The sequence below is a fragment of the Sciurus carolinensis genome, chromosome 4 (genome assembly GCF_902686445.1).
Source record: "Sciurus carolinensis chromosome 4, mSciCar1.2, whole genome shotgun sequence".
Classification (NCBI taxonomy): Eukaryota; Metazoa; Chordata; class Mammalia; order Rodentia; family Sciuridae; genus Sciurus; species Sciurus carolinensis.
Window position 1 is genome coordinate 156,525,188 of NC_062216.1, and position 22,551 is coordinate 156,547,738.

The following is a 22,551-nucleotide window of genomic DNA, read 5'->3' on the forward strand; positions in this document are numbered from 1 at the left end:
TCAGTTAATACCAGAGTTTAAAAAAAAAGCGCACACACACAAAAACCCCTGCAGAATTGTTCTATGCACCATTTCTTTGACTCATCTTGGAATAAGGAGTTTTGTTCTGTTAGCTATTGAGCTGTCTATCAGTATCTATGACAGTTTTAAAGGGAATCTTTCCTGAGAAGAGACAAAATTTAGTACGAAGACTGACTCATGAAGGCTAGGTTGTTCATTGAGCTCATGGTTTGCTACAAGGGAAAAGGGTCTCTTTTTGCTGGTAGCCTCTTTTAAAATGCATTCTTTGGTATTTGCACTCTCACTATCAATCCTGATCTGAAGCACAAAGTCTTTTTTTAGACTTTATTTGGCTGGATTTGACATTTAGGAAAACGTTATGCCTCTCTCCTACTGAAATTTACGCCAACTGACAAATTCACAAACAAGTCTGCGACTTTGTTAACCTTGACATGTCTGACTTTTCCTTCAGTCTCTGATTTCATAGTTACCGAAGTTGGGAGTGTTCTCTCTGTGTCTCCTTTCTATTCTCTCCCGATGCAGTTCAGGCATCTATCACCTCTTAGCTCCAAGAGGTAATCATCCTGATTTCCAGTCTCCCATCTCCCCGTTCTACCTCTCTTCACCGAGTTTCAGGGAGTCTTCCCCACATGCAGGTTATGCCACACCCTCCCCTGTCAAACTCTTTAATGGCTTCTATCTATTCAGTGGAGACTCAACTCCTTTGCTTGTTTTTTAAGGGTGTTTAGTCACACTCCTCCCCACTCTATCCTCTCACCACCTCTCACTAGTGCTCCCACATGCTACCCTTCCACCGTGTTCTAAGTTCCTTGGCACTTTCATAACACCCTTCCTTTGCCCGTTTCCCAGAATGTCTTTCCTCCCCTTTGGTCCATGTTTCAAAATCCTACTTATTCTCCAAGGTCTTTCTCAAATTCCTACTTCTCCAGTTCCCCCTATTTAGAATTAATTGGGGTCACTCTCAGCCCATATATTGCCTTTTCCTCCTGATGCTTGATTTTTAGGTGTTGGGTAATCATCATATTATACTTATTTAATTAGAGTGATTTATTTTTGGTTGCTTCTGAAATGATTTGTTATGATAAATATGCAAATTTCTATGTCTGCAATGCAATTGCTGCCCTTCTTCCCTAAACATGGTATACAACCTTTACAATCATATGTCACTGATATAATCACTTTTGCTTCTAGAGTTCAATAGTTTCTTACTTAATTGGTTATCTGATCACTCCTTCTTGTATTATGCTGTGAATTTACTTCTTTATCTTCCCACTAAAATCTGGAAAGAGCACTGTCTTACTCATCTTGTTATCTCCTAGGTCAGAGGATGCAGCTTTCAGATAGTAGGTATTTAGTGTTAACTCTCTCTTGTGACCCAAGGGAGGCAATCTTAGAAGAGCAGTTAGGAGTATGAGCTTTAGAGCATTACTTCCTCCGTTGGAACCCTCCCAGTCCAATTATTAGATGTGATCATAACCAAGGAACTTAACCACTTTGTACTTTTTTTCTTCATCTATAATATGGGGAGATATAATATTATCTTCTTAATAAAATTTATATAAAAAATTACATAACTAAATGGATGTAAAGTGGTTAAAATAATAACTAGTAAGTAATAAATGTTAGAAATTATTCTAATTGAAAAGGAGGGACTCTGGTCTCAGTTATGACATGAAGACACTGGCTGCTACATTCCACAGTGAGTCCATCTTGCAGAAATTTCACAGTGGATATTGAAAAACCAATTGAACATTTCACTTATTTTGAGAATATGAAGAGATCAACAGTTCAAAATTATAGAAAGGTCTTATAATATTTCAAAGCATGTAATTAATGTTCTGTGAATCCTTCATCCCCATTGCCACCACTTTTGGCATGTATAGTACATTTATGAGAATTAGAAAAAGGTATGTTTCCCAGGTAAAATATATACACAAGAAATCCTGTTTCCTCAGGCCCAGAGAAAGGGTCTTCAACAGGATACCTTGGGGAAACTTAAGTCCCTCCTGAAGTTGAGGGACACTAGGATTGGTGTCTTTTACCTGAGAAGTTGAATGACAGGAGGTAGGGTGGCTTACTGTTTATGGATGAGTGAGGGAGGTTTATCTGTCCCATAGAGTTTGTTGGACCAGAGAAAGTCAGCACTGGATTATCATAAGTCCATGCAAGAGCACCACTATGTTTTCTCTGATGAGTGGATGCTGATTCATAATGGGGGGAAGGAGGGGGTGAGGGAAGAATGGAGAAATGTTGGATTGTGTAGAGGGAAATGAGGGGAGGGGAGGGGACGGGGGAAGGAAAGATGGTGGAATGAGACAAACATTATTACTGTATGTACATGTATGATAACATGAATGGTGTGACTACATCATGTACAACCAGAGAAATGAAAAGTTGTACCCCATTTGCGTACAATGAATCAAAATGCAATCTGTAAAATTTTTTTTTAAAATTGAAAAAAGAACACCACATACTTGGGCCTCAGTATAACCAGTGTGGAGTGAACTGCCACATTCCTAAATGCTGGAGAAGGGAATACAAGCCATGGGATAGAAGAGAAACTTATTTGCTCTGATCAAGGAAGTACAGAAGAAAGCATCCGAATGATAGAAGGAGCTCTCTAGAGAACCCGACTTAAGGAAGAAGAGTCAACTTTGAAACTTGTTAACAAGTTGTGAACAACTTGTGACAATACAGTAATTCCCACTTTCCACAGATGATGTGTTCCATGACCCTTGATAGATGCCTGAAACCATGGATAGTACCAGACCCTACGTGACTATACATACACACCTATGGTAAAGTTCAATTTATAAATTGAGCATGGTGAGGTATTGCCAATAATAACTACTAATAAAATAGAACAATTATAACAATATACTGTAATAAAAGTTAAGTGAATGTGGTCTCTTTCTCAAAGGCCAATGTGTTGGGGGTGGGTAGTATATACAGGGTGGATATGCTAGCCAAAAGGATGAGTCACATCCTAAGTGGCATGGAATGAAACTCTGCAAGTTTTCATCACACCACTCAGAACAGCATGCAATTTGAAACTTGTGAGTTGCTTATTTCTGAAATTTCCACTAATACTTTTGGACCGTGGTTGATCATGGGTAACCAAAACCTCAGGAAGTGAAACTGTGGTTAAGGTTACAGGACTGTGTACCAGGCAATTAAGCATTTTCCTGTCATTTCTCCCCTTGCCTCCCACAATCCTCTCCCTATTCACCAATCCCCTTGACTCTGGAGGTGTCAGAAATTGTGGTTGACCAGATAGAGAAGAATAAGCAGAAGTGGGACACGAGGAAAAGGAGAAGCAAGAATGAAGCCATTCACACTTCTTTTCTGACTCTACCCATCTTAACTGTAACAGGCTGAAGCTGTGCTACCGTTTCTCGGGAGAGATGTTTACTTTTAAATTCAGTTGGCATTTTTATTATGATGTCATACTGGCAATGTATTAATATAAATGCAACCTTCTTCCTCAGTGCCTGGCAAACACCAAGCACTTTCCCAGACTTAGATCACTGCTCACTTCCTGTTCTGACTTCTCCATCCAAAACTGACCATTCTATGTGTCTACTCTGCCCCAGCATAGCATCCAATCAGAACCTTGTAATGCTTAATTTCACATGCTCAATTGTTTGTATGTCTTTGCTTTCAATCAACCTGTAGGAGTTGAGGGATGAATTATTTGCCTAGAGAGCACCAGCACCAGCACTCACCGACCGGCACATAATTGTCCCTCGATAAAGATCTATGAAAGTAATTTATCTTACCATACAAACTAATAGTTTTCTAAGAGACTATAATTCAAACTTGTTTTTACTTTTCAGAGGTAAATTAAAAAATAGCAGCCTTATTAACATGGTGTCACTGAAAGTACCTTTTGTTACGGGTATACACAAGGAGTACCTGGGTGCTCTCCAGCAGTTCGTGAAAAAAAAAAATGTTCTGGCATCTCTGGATCCAGATGTGCTTTCCTGAGTTGTTAGGGGTCTTTTTATATTCTTTGGTGTTTCTTCCACAGGTTTCTTCAGGAGAAGCATTACCAAAAATGCTGTGTACAAGTGTAAAAATGGGGGCAACTGTGTGATGGATATGTACATGCGAAGGAAGTGCCAGGAGTGTCGACTAAGGAAGTGCAAAGAGATGGGAATGTTGGCTGAATGTATGTATACAGGTATTCACTCCAAGCAATTAAACTCCATTAAAAATCTCTTAAGGATGCAGATGGCAGGTAAAATCACATTGCAAGAATAATATTTCACATATTAAAGAAGGAATCCACTAAGCCATTTAAGCTCTTGAAAAGGGTAATGAACCACTAACATTGTCCAAACTGTCATCTAAAGAGCATCTTGTTCACCTGAAAGGACTGTTGTTTGTTGTTCTTCGTTGTAAGGAACTATACATGGAGTGAAGTGTCTTTAACATGCAGTTAAAAGAACAGGCTTTCATGCGCTACAGAGACTGACAGTCTGAAAGTTTCCTCCACATTTAATTTAAATATACTGCTTATTTATTACTTAATTAACATAAAATTTATAGTTGTAGGAAAAAAGTAAGAATGCTTCATAGGGTATAACTGCCGCTGAATGGTCTAAATAGAGTTTTAAACCAAGTCATTTTATTAAGAATCCATCTTCTCTCAGTACAGCTTTGAGCCAATTTGTATAGGTTTACACAGGAAATTAACTACCCTGAGTTTTAATATAATTTTGTCCTTCAATCTGATAAAGAGACACTGTATTAACTGCTGGCTTTGTGAGGGACTGTAATCTTCATCAAAAACTGGAATGCATGTTAGTATATAACATAATTAATTTTTCATTCTGCAAATGCTACAGACCACTCAGATTCTGAGATATGTCCTGTTCCTCCTCGAAATACAAACAGACAAACAAATGTCACCAAGGGGACGACGATATTCAGGGAGGGAATGCCACATGAAATAAAAGCCTGTGGAAGGTGACTCCAGTTCTATTGTTCCCAAATTGTACAGGCAACTGGGAAGGACCCAGGAAAATAATGTATGCAGGAAGGGGGAAAATAGGTCTGTGTAAATAATCCAGCTCTAGGTGGATGAAAGTTTTATAGTGGCTGATCCCAATCTTATTTTAGCATACATGAAACAAGAGCCTGAATAGGGTCTGCTGCTGGAATCCAATCTTGCAATGGAAATACTTTGATACTGCATGGTTCATGTTGCTCATCACTTAAATATGAACTTGTTCCAGTTGAAGCTCCAGAGACATTTTGCATGAGTCCCTCTATAAAAGTCTATAATATTATTTATGAACACAGACTTTTCCAGTAACAGATGTAGATCTTTCATGAGTCTACAAAACACATTTCCTTCCCCAAGAACATTCTGGAACTTCATTTTCATTAACACTGAGAGAAGAATAAAGAACATAAATGTGAATATGGAAGATTGTTCTACATTATTTTTTATAGCTTTGTTTAATTATAAATCAGTGACAATGTGTGATCATTTAAATTTTTTTTTTCAGGCATCTTGCTAGTTAGTCAGGTTTCCATCACTATAAAAAATACCTGAGATCATTTAACTTATAAAGAGAAAAGGTTTTTTTCAAGTCACCGTTTTAGAGGTTCCAGTTCATGATCTGTGGAACTCATTGCTTTTAGGCCTCTGGCCGGGATACTGAATGGCAGCGGTGGGGAGGCAGGCAGAGGAAACTGCTCACCTCATGAGCAGAAAGCAAAAGAGAAAGAGGGGGAAAAGGTCCCACAAGCACCCTTGAGGGCTCACTCCCAGTACCCTAAGGGCCCGCCACCTAGGTCCCACTTCCGAAGGGTTTCACTGCCTCTCAATCACACATACTGACCACCAGCCTTTAAAACATGGGTCTCTGGGGACATTCAACATCTAAACTATAGCATTTCTTAAGTTATTTTAATATTTAACTATAATTTCAATAATTTGTATAGTTGTAGAAATTGACAAGATTTTGTTTTCCTAAAGGATGTTAAAATTTGTTTTACACAAGTTAAAATGTTTTAAATATAAAATTGAACATACTTCTTATGATCTAGTGTATAACATGTCAAAATAATATTAATGCTGTGTTTTGAATTAACACTTTTCCAGGTCTCCTAGACTGGGAACAGGGAGATTGTCATTCATCTTTTTATTGATTGTCTTGCATTGTATATAATGCTTTAATATCACAAATTCTTTATATAAAGGCCATCATTAAAATGATTTGATTACACTTAATCTATAAAAAACTCTGAGGTAGATATTATTTGCATTTTACAGATGAAGAAACTGAGACTAGCAGAGGTTAAACTTCTTGTTCAAGTTCAAGTCTTAAAACCTCAACCTTCTCTTTTTAAATGTCTGAAGAGCTAGAATTAGTTCCTTGCTGAGTTGTACAAGTCTTTGGAGCCAACTATGCAGCTGTTTCATGACCACACACCTAACAGAACTTTCTGTGATTGATAAAGTCCCTACGTTCATTTTTTCAGGCTTGTTAACTGAAATTCAGTGTAAATCTAAACGACTGAGAAAAAATGTGAAGCAGTATGCAGATCAGACCCTTAATGAGGACAGCGAAGGACGTGACTTGCGACAAGTGACCTCAACGACTAAGTCATGCAGGGTAATAACAAGCAGTGGTGTCTGCCAAAGCCAGCAGGAGCCTAGCAATCTGGCCGGAAGACTCAGATTAGAGCCATAGCCACAGCAGAATTTCCATTTCAATTTTGCAATAAAATGGATTCCTTCTTTATTTTTAATCAAGAGAAAAATACATGCTTTGGTGTAAAAATTCAAATAATAGCTGATATTCATACTCCTCAAAAGATGCTACCAAGAGGGAAAGATATGTTTGAGATCTGAATTGTCCTGATTGACAACTCTCTGTTTTGAGGATCAGAAAACCTTTTCCTACCTATTAAGTGCCAGATATTATGGGTTTTGGTCACATGGTCTCTATCACAACTATTTGACTCTGCCATTTTAGTGCAAAACCGGTATAGACAATACATGAACAAAAGAGTGTGGCCATGTTTCAATGAAACTTTATTTACCAAATAAAGTTTGGTACCTGAGCTCATTTGTCAACCTCTGTATATAGAATGATATACTTGTTTGGAGTCTCCATTTCATATGCAGAAACACTGCCTTACTTTCTGATTAAACCTTGAACTCCCTCAGACCTTCAATGTGAAGGTGCTTAAAAGGCTTCATATGCACACTATTACTTATTCTTAAATACACAAAAGGCATATTTTGTTATGCATATTTCCTAGATAGGAAAATGAGGAACTTGAAACACATTTAATGAAGAATGATATTGCCTGCCACAGGACCCAGAAAAAGCACTTAATTATACACTATATTAAGGCTCATAGTTCTTGCTGAACTTGGGATATTTCTCAGTATTTTGCCATCAGTTCACTCCAAGTGAATGCACATATAGGAAGAATGCCTTATAACCGCCCTCCCTAACACCTTTTATTTTCTTGCCAGTGTAGGAGAAAACTGAACTCACCCCAGATCAACAGAATCTTCTACATTATATTATGGATTCATATAGCAAACAGAGGATGCCTCAGGAAATAACAAATAAAATTGTACGTATAATATTTGAAAATACATTTCTTTAAAGTTCATATTTTCTGGAGCCTTTACTTCCTTGGATGTGGAATTTATATATGGGTATGTTACTTGAAATGATTAGAGCTAAAAATTTAAGTTATATATTTAAACATTATATATTTAAACAGCAGCATTAAGCAATTAAAAAGGAAGAAGTCACACATCTATCTTGTTAATAGTTATTGCTCTCCAAAGATCTGAGAAATATGAACTGGGTTTTAAAATTTTATCATCTAAATTTTGTTTTCCTTTAGTCTAATGGTTCTATAGTGATTTATCCTTTTTCCTATTACTTATTAATCATTTGCTTTTTTCTTAAAATTTAGTTAAAAGAAGAATTCAGTGCAGAAGAAAATTTTCTCATTTTAACAGAAATGGCTACCACTCATGTACAGATTCTTGTAGAATTCACAAAAAAGCTGCCAGGTAGTATTTTTTAAATGATAAAAGTTAATATTTATTGAATGTTTAACTATGTGCCACAGGTTATATTGACCACTTTACATATAATGTTTTGTTGGAGTCTCAAAACATTCCTGTGGGATCAGATCTTTTATTGCTTTTAATGTTGGCAGGCACCTATACATGTACTTCCTTCCCTCTACACTGTATAATATTCTTGTGACACCAAGTGGGGCAGATATGTTCATTGTCAAATGAGGATGATCTCACATCCTCTTTGTATGTAACCACTATACACACGAAAAGTTAGAGCTATAAAGGATATTTAATATCACTTACAATACTTCTTCCAAATCAATAGAAATTGAGACTTTGCAAAGTTGTCATTCATCCACTTACTCATTCAATGAGCACTTGTTACTTGTTGATTCTTACTCCATACTAAATGCTTAGCTGCTTAGCTGTTACCTTTAAAGTAAATGTTACAGGCTATTAAAACACACACACACATACACACACACACACACACACACACACACATATACACACACATACATACACACATACACAGACAATATGCTATTTGAAAAGAGAGGAAATAGTTGCTCATTGTGTCTGGGAAAGACAGGGACCCTTGAATGGAAAGCAAGGAGGTTTTCAGTTGGCATGGAGGGCGGCTTTCCAAGTTGAGAGATCTTGTGAGAAGGTGATGAGCAATAATAAGAACAGGATTGTTAGAGATGGGAGAGAAAATTCAGTGTGACTGTAGCATGGTGTCTGTGATGGACTTCTTCATTTGACAGTAAAGCGATGACAATGACCTATCTAAGGAATTTAATCCTTGCCCCCTAGGTGGTAAAGATATTTTGGTGGCTTCTACTTTGGTAGAGAGGGAAATGATGAAACTTTTCCTGTATAAAGATTGTTTTATCAGGGTCATGAAAGATGGATTTGAATAGGAAGGGATGGGAGGACCAGCTAGTATGCTATTGCACAAGACCCAGAAAAAGGGCTTGAAATAAAGCAGTAGCCGTGGGAGAGGGAAGAGGAACAAAATGAAGACAGATGCAAAGATGACAGGACTTGGTGGGCAGTGTGTGTGCAGGGTGAAGGAGAGGCACTTACCCACAGTCTCTGTGGGGCCAGCACAGAAACCAGAATGTGGGAGGCTTATCTTCTAGCCTAAAATTCTTTCTGCTGCATTATCAATGCCCTCTAATCTGATCAGCTGAAATTGTCCCAGTGTTTTAAATTTAAAAAAATTTTAGCATATCAGAATCCCATAGTCTAGAAGAGTATAACAGATATCTTGCAAAACTCTGTAATGTTAATTTACAGAAGGTCATTTCTGTCGTAAGATTTTAATTTGGCATGTTAATTTACCCTCTTTTTTGTCAGCATATACTATTATTTTATTAAATGTGTCACAGACAGAAGTCTACATAAAACTAATAAAATGTAGGGAGAAAGTTCTCACTGTTATTCATTTAAACATTGATATTCTCTCATGTCTTTATTAACAATGAAAGAGAAACCTGATTTGCTATATGCTAATTAAGCCGAAGGCAATCTTGATCAAAAAACAAGATTACATTGTGAAAACTGTATGTGTTGGGGGGGGCTGAGGAAAGAAAAGAAATGTGATATTTTCAGTTACTTATGGGAAAAGATATTTCAGTTCAAATGGTCAGTTGGTCTTGAATCAAGAAATAATTGAAGACAAATAAATCTTATTCATAAGAAGATAGCTTAAGTGAAAGCAATGGCTATATATTAACTTTTCTTCATTCTTAGTGCCTAGTCTAGTTCCTGAGGGAGAGTACATTTAATATATATTCAATGTGTAAAGCAGAAGGAAAACAATAAAAAATACAGAAGACAATAAGAGGCCAAAAAAAAAAAACCCCAAAAGAAAAAAAATATTTAAAGAAATTACAATGTTATTATAAACAGTAATATAACATCAATACTGAAAAGGTATTTTGAAAAGAGTTCAGTTGAGTGTTTTCTTTGAGCAGAACCTGTGTCAGACCCTGTCCAGGGTGCTGGAGACCCAGGGCAGCGACAGGGAGTGGGGGGTGGGTGGGGGGTGGGGTGGGTAGAGCAGGGCTCCTTCTCTCAAAGGAGCTCTTGGACACTCAAAGATAATGTCTCTTTTTGTGTGTGCGTGTAGGGGGGGTGGTACTTGGGATTGAACAACCTGGGTGCTCTACCACTGAGCTACATCACCAGTCCTCTTTAATTTTTATTTTGAATCAGGGTCTCACTAAATTGGTCAGGCTGACTTCAAACTTATAATCTTTCTGCCCCAGTCTCTCAAATCACTGGGATTACAGTGCACTTGGCAAGACAATGACACTTAATCCTTAGCATTGCTGTCTTCTTTAAATTTTGGTTGCTATTTAATTCCTTCCTAAGCCATTTAGACCCTAATGGTATTAATTACCTCTATTAATGTGTGTGTGTGTGTGTGTGTGTGTGTGTGTGTGTGTGTACCTGCATGCACACAAATGGGTGTTTTTTTCCCTTTTCTTTGATTCAATCAATTATTCAATTATCCAACAAAGAATTTGGGGGAGGGGCACCTATTATGTGCCAGGTATTGTGGATACAACAGTAATAAAACAGATAAAATCTGTGCCCAAAGAAGTTTATCCTTCAGTAGACATGGCGGACAAGGAACAAACAAGCAAACAAGCCCATAATATCATGTTAGTTGGTGGTAAGTTCTGTGGACAGATATAAATCAGGTAGGGATTAGTGAGTGCTGGGGACACTGTTTTAGTAGGGTACCCCTGGAACAGAGATCTGATGTCTCTGAGGGAGTGGGGCATGGAGATATTGGAAAAGAGCATTCATCCTTGAGCAAATGCAAGCTCATGCATTCCCAGCAGAACCAGGTTGTCAGTGTGGCTGGAGCACAAAGAATGAAGGAAGAAGGGAATGAGTTCAGAGAGCTCGTTGAGACTTTACCACACATGCCTGGATGAGGACTCCATATTTTCCAGGTGGTATTATATGCCTTCAGGCTGGCAATTCTTTCCTATACTTGCCTGTTTCCCTCTACCTTGCATGAGGTAGTCCTGAACTCAGAGAAGACACCTAAACTTGACCCTGATAGGATTTTTGTGGGGAATGCTACTCATTCTCTAAATTTTGATTAAAGACCATGAGTTGGCTGAATATTCTGGATATGCATTACAATTTTTTTCTAGTTATGGATGTTTTCATTCTTCAGAGTTGACCCTGCACAACTGAAGTAATGACAGATAATATGCTGGCCTCTTGTTTCTTAGGGTTACCTCATTTGAATTGGTCTGTTTCTGCTGTGTATTTGGCATGATCTTGACAACTCCTTTTGCCTAATTTGTCCAATAAATCCTACTCAATGAATATAAAAGTCAGCTTCCATTTTGGGGAGTACAAGAGATACTCAATGGGCTCAAGCTAAATACCCAATCATAAAATTGCTTTATGGAAATGTTTTATCGGTGGTGATGATGAACTCTTACTGTACATATTAAAATGTGAAATATTATACAAACAACTTCTTGATACTGATTTGATTGTCACCTGTACTCAGGATTTCAGACTTTGGACCATGAAGATCAAATCGCTTTGCTAAAAGGGTCTGCAGTTGAAGCTATGTTCCTCCGGTCAGCTGAAATTTTCAATAAAAAACTGCCAGCTGGACATGCTGACCTATTGGAAGAAAGAATTCGGAAGAGTGGTAAGTGATTTGATTAACAGTAAAGAGTTTGTTTCTGCAACTAAACAATGGTATATCCTTGAAGGCAGGCTCTTAACTGTCTTATGCAATATTATGTGTCCATCATGCCTAGTATGGAGAATGGCTCTAAAAGATGGGTCTTTTGGAGTCTTAGTTCAAAAATTCCTTTTGTAATAGCAAAATACTAAAAATATTCTCTTTACCACATAAAGATGAAATGTTAAAGGAAGGCTTTTGAAAATATTGAAAAGTGAGTCTGATTAAAAAGTAACACAGAGGAACTGGGTTTATTCAGTTCAGAAATATTTATTTATTCAAAGATTTCAGGTAAAATAGACTAGCTATCCAGCTACTATTATTCAACTAGCCATCCCAATTCAAAATAAAATAAGAAACAATTATAATGGCAGCATGTATATATCATTTACTGAGTTCCAGATTCTGTTCTAAGTATTTTTTATATATGGGTTCATTAAGTTCTTTAAAAAAATTCTATAAGTACTATTATTGTTTCCATTTTTACAGATGAAGAGACTGAGACAGAGGTTAAATAACTTTCCCAGAGACAGACAGAAAATCTGACTTTAGGAGTCATGTGTCTTTTTCTTTTTCTTCCTTTTTTTTTTTTTTGGTCACGGCGGAAGTCAAACTTAGGTCCTTGCATGTACAAGGCCACAAGCCATGCATTTTGATCCCTATATTGCACTGCCTCTCAAGAGACAAAAGGAAATAATAGCACAAGTAATTCATTTTAATTTATTACGTAGTAATACAGTGACAGAGAGGGTCAAGAGATATTGAGACGAGTTTCTAGAAATTCTGGGCAATATATCTTAGGAGATCCTTAGAATATGTTCTTATTTTCCTTAAAGACTTTATGTATGAGTTGAGGGAGGAGGATAAATGAGATCAGATGACTTCTCAACTTCTTATCATTCCATGATTGACTGGAATAAGTTTAAAGACTTTTGAAACCAGTGTTTTAGAAGAGATTGGAAGGAGAGTGTTCAAGCTGTTCTGCATCTGTGAGAGTGATATAAATAAGCTAATTTAAGTATTAAAAAATATTTTTAAATGCTGTTTTTCCATAGTCATTATGTTTTTTCCTCTTATTCAAAAGCTGAAAGTAAAAAAAAAAAAAAAAAAAAATCCCTGTTCTATGTTACCAAACAAACAAAAAACAAACAAACAAAAAATCTAGAAGTAGAATTGTGTCACCAAAGGAGTTTAAAAACATGCCTTTTAAAGATGCAAGGTTCTTATATATCCACTGATGTACTGGTTTAGCAAGTATTTAAGGGCAAAGTACAAAGGTGGCAGTGAAGAGAAGAGTTGAGCATGTTGCTTCTCCACAAAGTTTACCATCTAGTGGAAAGAGATGAACTGTATATAGTTAAAATGTGAAGGAGAAGAGCTGAGAGAGAGATTACTTCTAGTTGGGAAGCTGTCTAGCCTAGAAGATTTCCTTAGTACGTCAGCTAGACCTTAAATAAAATTTAATTTGAATGACCAGGGTGGAGACCTAGGAGAGAAGGACCAGCATGGGTAAAGGAGTTGAGGCAAAAAAGCTCTCAGTACATGTGCATTAAGAAGAGGGAGATGCTGAGTTGGTTGGATTTAGGGTTACAGTGAAAGGAATAAGAAGAGGAGCGGGAGGCAGAGTCAGATGGTTGAGGGGTTTGAATGTTTAAAGGTTTTGTTGTTTATGCTATGCAAAATAAGCCAAACCCCAAAAACCAAAGGCCGAATGTTTTCTCTGACAGGCGGATGCTAATTCACAATAAGGTGGAGGTGTGGGGGCGCTAGGAAAGAAAAGAGTTACTTTATATTAGGTAGAAGGAAGTGAAGGGAGGGACAGGGTTATGAGGGTAGGAAGGATAGTAGAGTGAAACAGACATCATTACCTCACATACACGTATGACTGCATGAGCGGAGTGATCCTACAATACGTACCATCAGAAAAATGAGAAATTACACTCCATTTATGTGTGATCTGTCAAAATGTAAAATGTGTTCTACTGTCATGTACAACTAATTAGAACAAATAAAAATGTTTAAAAAAAGATTTTGTTATTTACTAAGTGATGGGGAAACAATGAAGGTGTTTTTTTGTTTTTGTTTTTGTTTTCTTTTAGAAGGAGAATTCAGAATCAAACTTTGCAAGTCTTCCAGCAGTGCTAGAATAGATGGGGGACACCTGTAAGGAGGCAAGAGGTTCAAGGCTCTGACTCTGATGCTGGAAAAAAGGAGAGAAGGGAACAGATCTGAGGGATATAGTGTCTCATTTTTCATCCTTTGTGTTGTCAAGAAACATAGATTGTAGTCCACCTTTCTAAAATATGGATTAAGGCCCAGAACAGGTAGGAGATAAAAATCTATCAGATTGTATTTGCTAGATAAATCTCAAGTGATAGATTTTATCACCTACTTGTACTGGATCTTAATTTAAATGAGTGTAAATGTGTGTCCCCAGGCTAAGAGGGAGGGCTTGAATCAGCTAACCTCCAAAATGCTGTTCTGTTCTATATTTCTTACCACTTTTCTTCTCTTAAATAATTCAATTTTTCTGATTGGTAGTTGGCCAACTACTTAAGTATCCTGATTTTAAAGCTGCAATCAATCATTGACAGTTCATGTTAGGAAGGAGTTAAAGGATACAAGCTGAATTTTTGTGTGTATGAATTTGCTAGTTTAGGCTACTGAATATAAATTGGTGATTTCTCTTATGTAGAAAATTGTGTCTTTCACCTATGATGGATAAAAACTTCATTTGCTTAACTCAGCCATTTATTAGGTTCTGGCGCTATGGACTGTGGCAGTGTTCTCTTTAAAAAAAATTCACGAGTCAAATCTAAGTTATAAAATAAAAAAAATAAAAGTGGATGATGACTCATGTGGAAAATATTACTCATTTTATACACAGGTCTCTTTAACTCTAAAGGATCCTAATCTAGTTAATGTGTGTTTGGATTCAAGAGATGCTGGTGGTTAAAGATACTGACTGGAATCTAGCTTGACTCTAAGCTCCACTATTTGTTAGTTGTATTCTCCCCACCAGACACACTTTTTCTTCAGGTTATTGAATTAGATCCTGTAACTATTTGATCTCTTTGAAGTCATGTCTAACTGTAATGCTTGTTCTGCATCTTGCCTGTGTTTTGATATTACAAACTTCACAAGGCAGGGTCTGCCTCTTCTTGAGTGGGCATTTTATCCTAGCGCCTAGCACATGCCTTCCTGGAGTGGGTGCTCAACAAATATCTCTTGAATGAATGAATGAGTGGCTACTTGTCTGCAGCTGCCTGGTCCATTAATTTTCTTTTCAAGTGGTTCTTCCTTGAGGGTCAGAGGTATTGATATCTCAGACTGACAATTAACTAGTGAAAAATTTTTCCCAGACCCTGCTGGTAGCAGTTTGGGGGATAGATACCTCTTTAGCATTTGTGTGTTAAGCAAAAGACCAAGAGTTTGGGCACAGGAGCTCTGCTGTGTTCTCTTTCCTCCTCCTCCAAGATGAGTCATTGAAAGTTGATTTAGGCGCCAGGCAATGAAAAAAAAAGTGATATAATTTCTGCCATATGAATTGAAATAGTTTGATAAGAGGGTCTCTGAAGGGGAATTCCCCAGCAGTTTTTCCTTTGTTCTCTCTTCTGGGGCTCAGCTCCCATTTTTTCCTCTTTGCCTGGTTCTTTCTGATCTTTTGGGTCCTGAGCTAAGTCAGGTGGTGCCATTTCTATAAGGACCACTGGGGCAGCACTGGGTTCCTTCCCAAACTTAGGTGAGGTGGGGAAAATCTCTCCCATTGTGATTCAACTGAGAGCAGCAGCAGCAGCAGCAACAACAACACAGTTTTCCAAAAATGTTTACTGGAATACTAAGAGAAAAATTGTAAATGTTTACAAAATATAAATCTTCAGTAATGAATGGATCTGTTAATTATAGTATCAGAAGATAATAATTATTCAGCTCCTACTATGTGTCAGACTTTATTCTAAATGTGTGATCTTTGGGTCCTACAAGAAGCAGATAGCCCTGGTGATGCTCAGTCACTGGCTGGGAGGAGACTGGTGCCAGTGTGTCCTCAACATTCACAGGGGCAGCAGAGGAGTTACCATTCTATGATGCTCCTACTATGAGCTCTCCTAAAGGGACATCTGAGTGAGGCATCTTCATGACCAATGTCATGCTTCACAACAATATCTGATTGGCTCTTCATAACATGGTGAGGCAGGATATTATGAATCCTATGCCAGACCTAAATCCTATCAATACTAATAACTTTCTTCCTTCAAAGACTCCATCCCAGCCATTCCTTCCCTCTGACATTACCCTTAACTCTCAGCTCATTGCTTCTAGTACTAATTGGATAATATTTTGTTCCAAAACAACCTCCATTCATTGACCTTCTATCTACTGACCTTCCAGCCATTGACTCTGAGACTTTTGCCTGACTTCACTTACGTCAGTACCTAAGATTAGAATTCATGGACCATCAATCTGATCACTTCCTTGGGTCATTCACTGGATGTCCTCAACTCCTTGCCTTTTTGTCCCGTCCCTGACTGAACACAACTCTCCACCTACTCTACTGTAGCAACAGGGTTTGTTTACCTTATGTCACTGGTCACACACTTCAAGTGGACCTCAGGCTGTAAACTTATTCCTCTTCTCTAGACAATTCATTCCAATTGTCTAGGAAACTACCACCTTCCACTTTCTCTCTTTTCAGATGTCCGGCATTCCTCCCTCTTCATTATCAACTGATGACCTTGTGGGGAGAAGGTAGATTTAACAAGAGGCCAGAGGAATTGGGGCTCAAGGAAGTACCATGAAGCTTAAAGGAAAAGGGACTCCCCAGCTTAGTCACTATGACAGGATGGGGATCACCACAGAAGTAAGGCTAGACCCAGGTCCCTAGAATTAGAATCAGCATAGGGATCCCCACAGGTTCCTGAGTCTGGGCCAGGGATGAACCCCCTGGGGAAAACAGAGTGGTTCTAGCTATGAAGACACAAAAGTTTCAAGGACTAGGTCAGGCAGATGTTTATATCTAAGCTCCTTTGAATTCTGGCTACCCCATGTTTCTGGAGCTTTTCTGTAACATATCAGTTCCCCCAGCAGGGAAAAACAATGATCCTGTTCCTCCCTTTACCAAATTGATCACTTTTCAAAGGCCTAGTCTTTTAAAAAAATTTTAAAATTTGTTCTTTTTGGTTATACATGACAGTAGAATGTATTTCAACATATCATACTACATGGAGTATAACTTCCCATTTTTGTGGTTATACATGATGTGGAGTTACACTGGTCATGAGTTCACATATGAACATAGGAAAGTTACGTTAGATTTATTATAGTTTTCTTATTCCCATCCTCCCTCCCTTCCCTTCCCTCTCCTTTGTCTAATCCAATGAATTTATATTCTCCCCTTCCCACCCTACCCGCTGCTTATTGTGAGTTAGAGAACATTTGGCCTTTTGGTTTTTTAGAATTGACTTATTTCACGTAGCATAATAGTCTCCAGTCCCATTCATTTACTGGCAATTGCCTTAATTTCATTCTTCTTTATCGCTAATATTTCACTGTGTATATATACATCATTTTATTTATTCATTCATCTGTTGAAGGGCACCTAGGTTGGTTCCATAGCTTAGCTATTGTGAATTGAGCCGCTATAAACATTGATGTGGTCAAAGGCCTAGTTTTAGCCTGAAGAACACTTTTTTTTTTTTTTTTTTGCAGTGCTGGGGATTGAACCCAGGGCCTGTGCTTGCAAGACAAGCACTATACTGACTGAGCTATCTCCCCAGCCCTGAAGAAAACTTCTAAGTGATGATTAGTTATAGAGATAACTGACATCCTCTTAAGAATGCTCTAAGAATAGTCGAGCCCTTCTAACTCACATCATCATTATAGATACACCTCCTCATATTTCTGATGTTGTTGATGCATCAGCCCTCTTATTATCCCTCGATGAGCCCCAAGCCAGTTAGGATCCCATCATTTCCATTTGACCCCTCCAGTATGGTAGCTGTCCAGTACCAATGGAAAATGATTTCTTCTGGGACCTGCATTCATTTAATCAGCTCACTCATTTTTTTGCAAGACACTTTTATTGAGTGTTGCAATGCCCAGGTATACTGGGGATACAAAGATGAATAAGATAAAGTCATGATTCTGAAGCACTTCATCTCCTTTGGAGACATAGGAAAATAATGACAATAGTCATGTATAATTTAAGTTAGAGGACTGGTTGCTATAACAGAGACTAAAAATAAAGAGAGATGAAGCAAGATAGAAACTGTCTTGCAATGATCTGGGCATAAGGAGAACAGAGCTGATAGGTCAGCTTCAGAGTGTCCTTCTGGGTTGTTGCTTAGCCATCCATAGAGCACTGACTTCACCTGTAAGGTCTAAAATGACTCTATTATTATTATTATTATTATTATTATTATTATTATTATTGGTATATCCACATTCCAACCAGTAGAGAGGGCAAGGGAGAAAAGAATGGCACATCTTCCCTGTGAGAGAATGATCCAGAAGTTGAACATCTGAGTCTGACATTCCTCTAGGAAGACCTTCTTCATCACATCTAAATTCAACAAAGCCATGTACCCAGCCAGAAATGCTATTTTTGCACTATGGCACAGTGGTTCTCTAATGTGGATGATTCTCCCCAAAATACATACTTAGAGGACATGGGCAGTGTCTAGAGATATTTTTGATTGTCACAACTGGGATGGAGGCACTGTGACAGTTACTGGGTAGAGGCCAGGGATGGCTAACATCCTACCATACACAGGAGAGCCCCCCCGCCAAACAAAGAATTATCTGGTCCAAAATGTCAATAGTGCCAAGATTGAGAACTTATTCTCCAGAAGAAAATGGATGTTGTGGACAGTTAGCAATATCCTATATGTGATGGTTCCTGCAGCAAATGTTTGTGAAAATGTACAGTAATTTGACACTTTAAGATTTTTCTATTCATTTCTTGAGTTGTCATTCAACCATATATATTAAATACAAGATACTTGTTTTATGCAAGGTGAATGAATTAGATATGGAGATGAGAATACATGATCTTTGTCCTTCAGCAACTTGCAGACTAATTGGGAAGGTGGACCAGCAAATGTAAGGATGTATGTAAAATGCAATTGGAGCATAATGGAGTGTTTGCTTTCCTAGGTCTACTTGGTAAGTTAGGAGCAGCTCAAAAAATTAATAACTAACCGGGTGCCATGGCACATGCCTATAATCCCAGCAGTTTGGGAAGCTGAGGCAGAAGGATCACAAGGTTGAGGCCAGCCTCAGCAACATAATGGAGGCTCTAAGCAACTTAGTTAGACCTTGTTTCAAAATAAAAAATGAAAAATGGACTGGTGATGTGGCTCAGTGGTTAAGTGTTCTTGGGTTCAATCCCTGGTACCAAAAATTTAATTGAATCATGCAGGATGACTGGGAATTAACAATCACAAAAGTCTGAGAAAGGCATTCCAAGCACAGAGAGAGAGACAGAACCACTATGAAATAGTAATATAGAAAGAGTACAAATAACATAGAAATAGTGAGTGAAGAATAAGAGAATATCCATGTATAGAATTTACAAGTGCTTTGATGTTGTAGAAAACAATATCATTAAATGGAAGAGGTAGCAAGTGCTAGATCACTAAGGGCATTTAATGCCACAAAAGTAGTTTAATTTAGTTCTTACACCATGGACAGCCTTTGTAATATTCTGAGCATATGTGACATGACCATATCTATACCACAGAAGCTCTTTCTAGCAGTAACATGAATGAAGATTTGGAGGGATTGAAACTGCAAGTAGGGAGACCTGTAAAGAGACTCATGTAATATATAAGTGAGGAATCATGAGGTTCTTCCATATTAAACACATATACTCATAAAAAAAACCATTGTCTGTACCGTCATAAATTTTACAATTTGCGATTCTTTAAGTTTCAGAAAAGTTCAAGAATTAAGCTTTCTAGAATATAATCTGTGCAAATAAATATGCAGTGTCATGGTTTAGATCTGGAATGTCCCCTCCCCCAAAGCTCACATGTTGGAGATTTGGCCACTTGTATGGCAATGTCCAGAGGTGGGACTTTGGAGAAGTGATTGGATCAGGAAGGCTTGTACCTCATCAGTGACTACATTTGATGGATTAATAATTGGGAGGAGATGGAAACTGTAGGGAGGTGGGGGCATGGTTGGAGGAAGTACATCACTGGGGGTGTGCTCGTGGGGATGGTGTCCGGTCCCTGGTCCCTTCCTTGCACACCCCCATCCTTCCATCACGATGTTTGTGTCTTGGAGTCAGCTAGACTGTGGACTGAAACCATTAACCAAAATCAATCTTTCCTCCTCTGAGTTGTTTGTGTCAGGTATTTCCATCTCAGTGATGAAAAGTTGACTAACACAGCATGTCTCTAGTTCATAAGAAGATACTTTCCTCAAATATCAGTCACATATTGTGACAATAAAAACCATTCAAACTCACATACTGCTTTATACTTTATTATCCATAATGCTGTTTCTTCTATTTATTAATATTTATGAATTTTCTTCTCCCCATGGATTTTCAGAACATTACCTCTTCCACATACTACATAAAAGCCTGATCTTGCAAGATGACCTTTCAGAAATTTTTATTCTTATGCTAATGTAACACGTTCTTCTTTCTATTTTATATTTAATTCTAGAATAACACAACCTCTCAAAGTTCCCCTGTTTATGCCTGCAGAACTCTTTAAAGAATAAAACGTGAAATGTCTTTTCTTGTTCTTCAAATTCATACTCTTTTGTTTGCAATTATTCCATCCCACTTACATACACAAAGATACTATCTCACGAGATGCTTTTACTTAATGGGAGTTATGTTTTTTATTTGTTAATTAAGGCTTCCAAACATATATATGACATTGAATTGTTTTTATATAATTCAAGTACAGCAATGATTTCTTTCCTAATGTAATGTTATAATGCAAGCTAGGTTTTCAAGCTAGAATTTTTAATAAAAATAGGAATAATCATATGATGCCACAAAGCACGTTATTGGTAACACTGTATGGATTTACATTTTAACAGTAAGAAAATTAGCAATAACTTCTCATACATGAAAGTAATTTGTTCAGTTCTTTTCAAATATAAATATCCCCTAAATTTTATAGGCTTCCCCCTTTTGTGATTCCCACAAGACAGAAATGAAATAGTTAATTCAGTGAGTAGTTACTAGGATGGCGATATATCTTGAGATTCAGTAGTACTTTGTTTTTATATACAATCCTCTTGTTGGTACTCCCAATGGCCCCTGTAGTGGGTGTCAGGTTCTTATTTTGTAGACTGGGAAATAAACTTAGAGAGGCTGGATGACCTGTCCAAGGTCCTACAGCTCATCAGCAGAGTGCAGGAAGTGACTGGCTGCTCTAATTGAAAGTCCAGTACCTTACCACATACTGCACCCGTCACTCACCAAGATCTAATATAGACCCAGCAAAAGCAGCTCCTGCCTTTCAGTTGAGAGATAAAATGTAAGCAACAGCTAATAATGTCAAATTGCTTTTAAGTAAATGATAAAATAAATAGAGACAATGAGGTCAGAGAGAAGACATTAGAGCCATGAAGTTGTAGCTAGCCAGTAGTACTATACTAAAATATACTGTGCCTGTTTCTCTGTTCTTTAATTATACGTGAGTTTACTGCTTTAGGCTTTGCAACACACACAAGTGAAAATAATAAACTTCCCCAGAAGCACCAGTAAACTGATAACCAGTTCAAATACTGTCTTTCAAAGAAAGGTTGGAAATGTAAAGGAACAAATGATAGAATATAAGAAAGGTAAATGCTTAAGTTAAAGTTTAGAATTCTTACTACTTTTATTTTCGAAGTGATCACATGATAATTTTGACATGGACAATTTGGAGTTCAATTATAGGAAGAAATTGTCTTTCAAAGGGACAGAAAGTATTAAACAAATATGAGTTGGTGTTTTCATTGCCCCTGGATAGAAACCATTGTTCCTCGGCTGTATTCCCCAAAGTCCTTTGTACTTGCTCAGTTTTGGACATCATGTATTTATTTATGCCTTTGTCTCTTCTGTTAATCTGTTAACTCTTGAGGAGTTTGTATTCTGAGCACTACCACAGTGCCTTGGACATAATAGGCTTACAAATATTAGTGAAGTTTGTTGGGATGAATCTGAAACTTGACAGTCCAAACACTGGCAACTCTAAGTACCAGTGAGACCTAATACAAAGAATGTCATTTATTAACTATTTTAAATAAAATATTTTATATTGCAAGTAGGTTTTTTTTTTTTTTTTAATTACTAATGTAATGGCAGCAGTTTCTTTTTTTAAACTTATGACAAAGAATGTGGCACAGATGACTCACTGGGTAGTTTTACAGTTGGAACTTTTCTTAGTACCTCAAGGATGTTTCTCTTGTCCTAATGACAACTCTTGCACCATCACAACTATGTCATCTTCATCACAAGGAACTAGCAAAACACAATACTTCTGAATTTAACAAATATTTATTAATCTCTTACCATATCTCCAGAAAGATGCTATTACTAGAGATACAGGGATGAATAAGAAACATGGAGCGGCCTTTATGGACCAGGCACATGCTAGACACTGGAGATACAGCAGTCGGTCTCAAATACCAGTGGGAAGGAGAGTTACAAATGTAATAGGTGTCACAGAATTGAACATAGAGAATAAAGTAATTCTGCTTCACTGTTGAACTTGGCTTTGGAACA

At 37.5% G+C, this 22,551-nt stretch overlaps 1 protein-coding gene across 6 annotated transcripts in view; it reads left to right on the forward strand.

Moving 5' to 3' along the window:
• Window positions 1-22,551, forward strand: part of Nr1h4 (nuclear receptor subfamily 1 group H member 4) — a 73,768-nt gene that overhangs the window by 44,365 nt on the left and 6,852 nt on the right. For 4 of the 6 annotated variants that reach the window (XM_047551531.1, XM_047551532.1, XM_047551529.1 and 1 more), the window contains 5 exons: window positions 4,052-4,204; window positions 6,517-6,650; window positions 7,528-7,626; window positions 7,978-8,077; window positions 11,637-11,783. In XM_047551531.1, coding sequence (XP_047407487.1) covers window positions 4,052-4,204; window positions 6,517-6,650; window positions 7,528-7,626; window positions 7,978-8,077; window positions 11,637-11,783 — 633 coding nt within the window. The remainder of the gene's footprint in view (window positions 1-4,051; window positions 4,205-6,516; window positions 6,651-7,527; window positions 7,627-7,977; window positions 8,078-11,636; window positions 11,784-22,551) is intronic. The other 2 variants (XM_047551533.1, XM_047551530.1) reach the window with 1 other exon arrangement.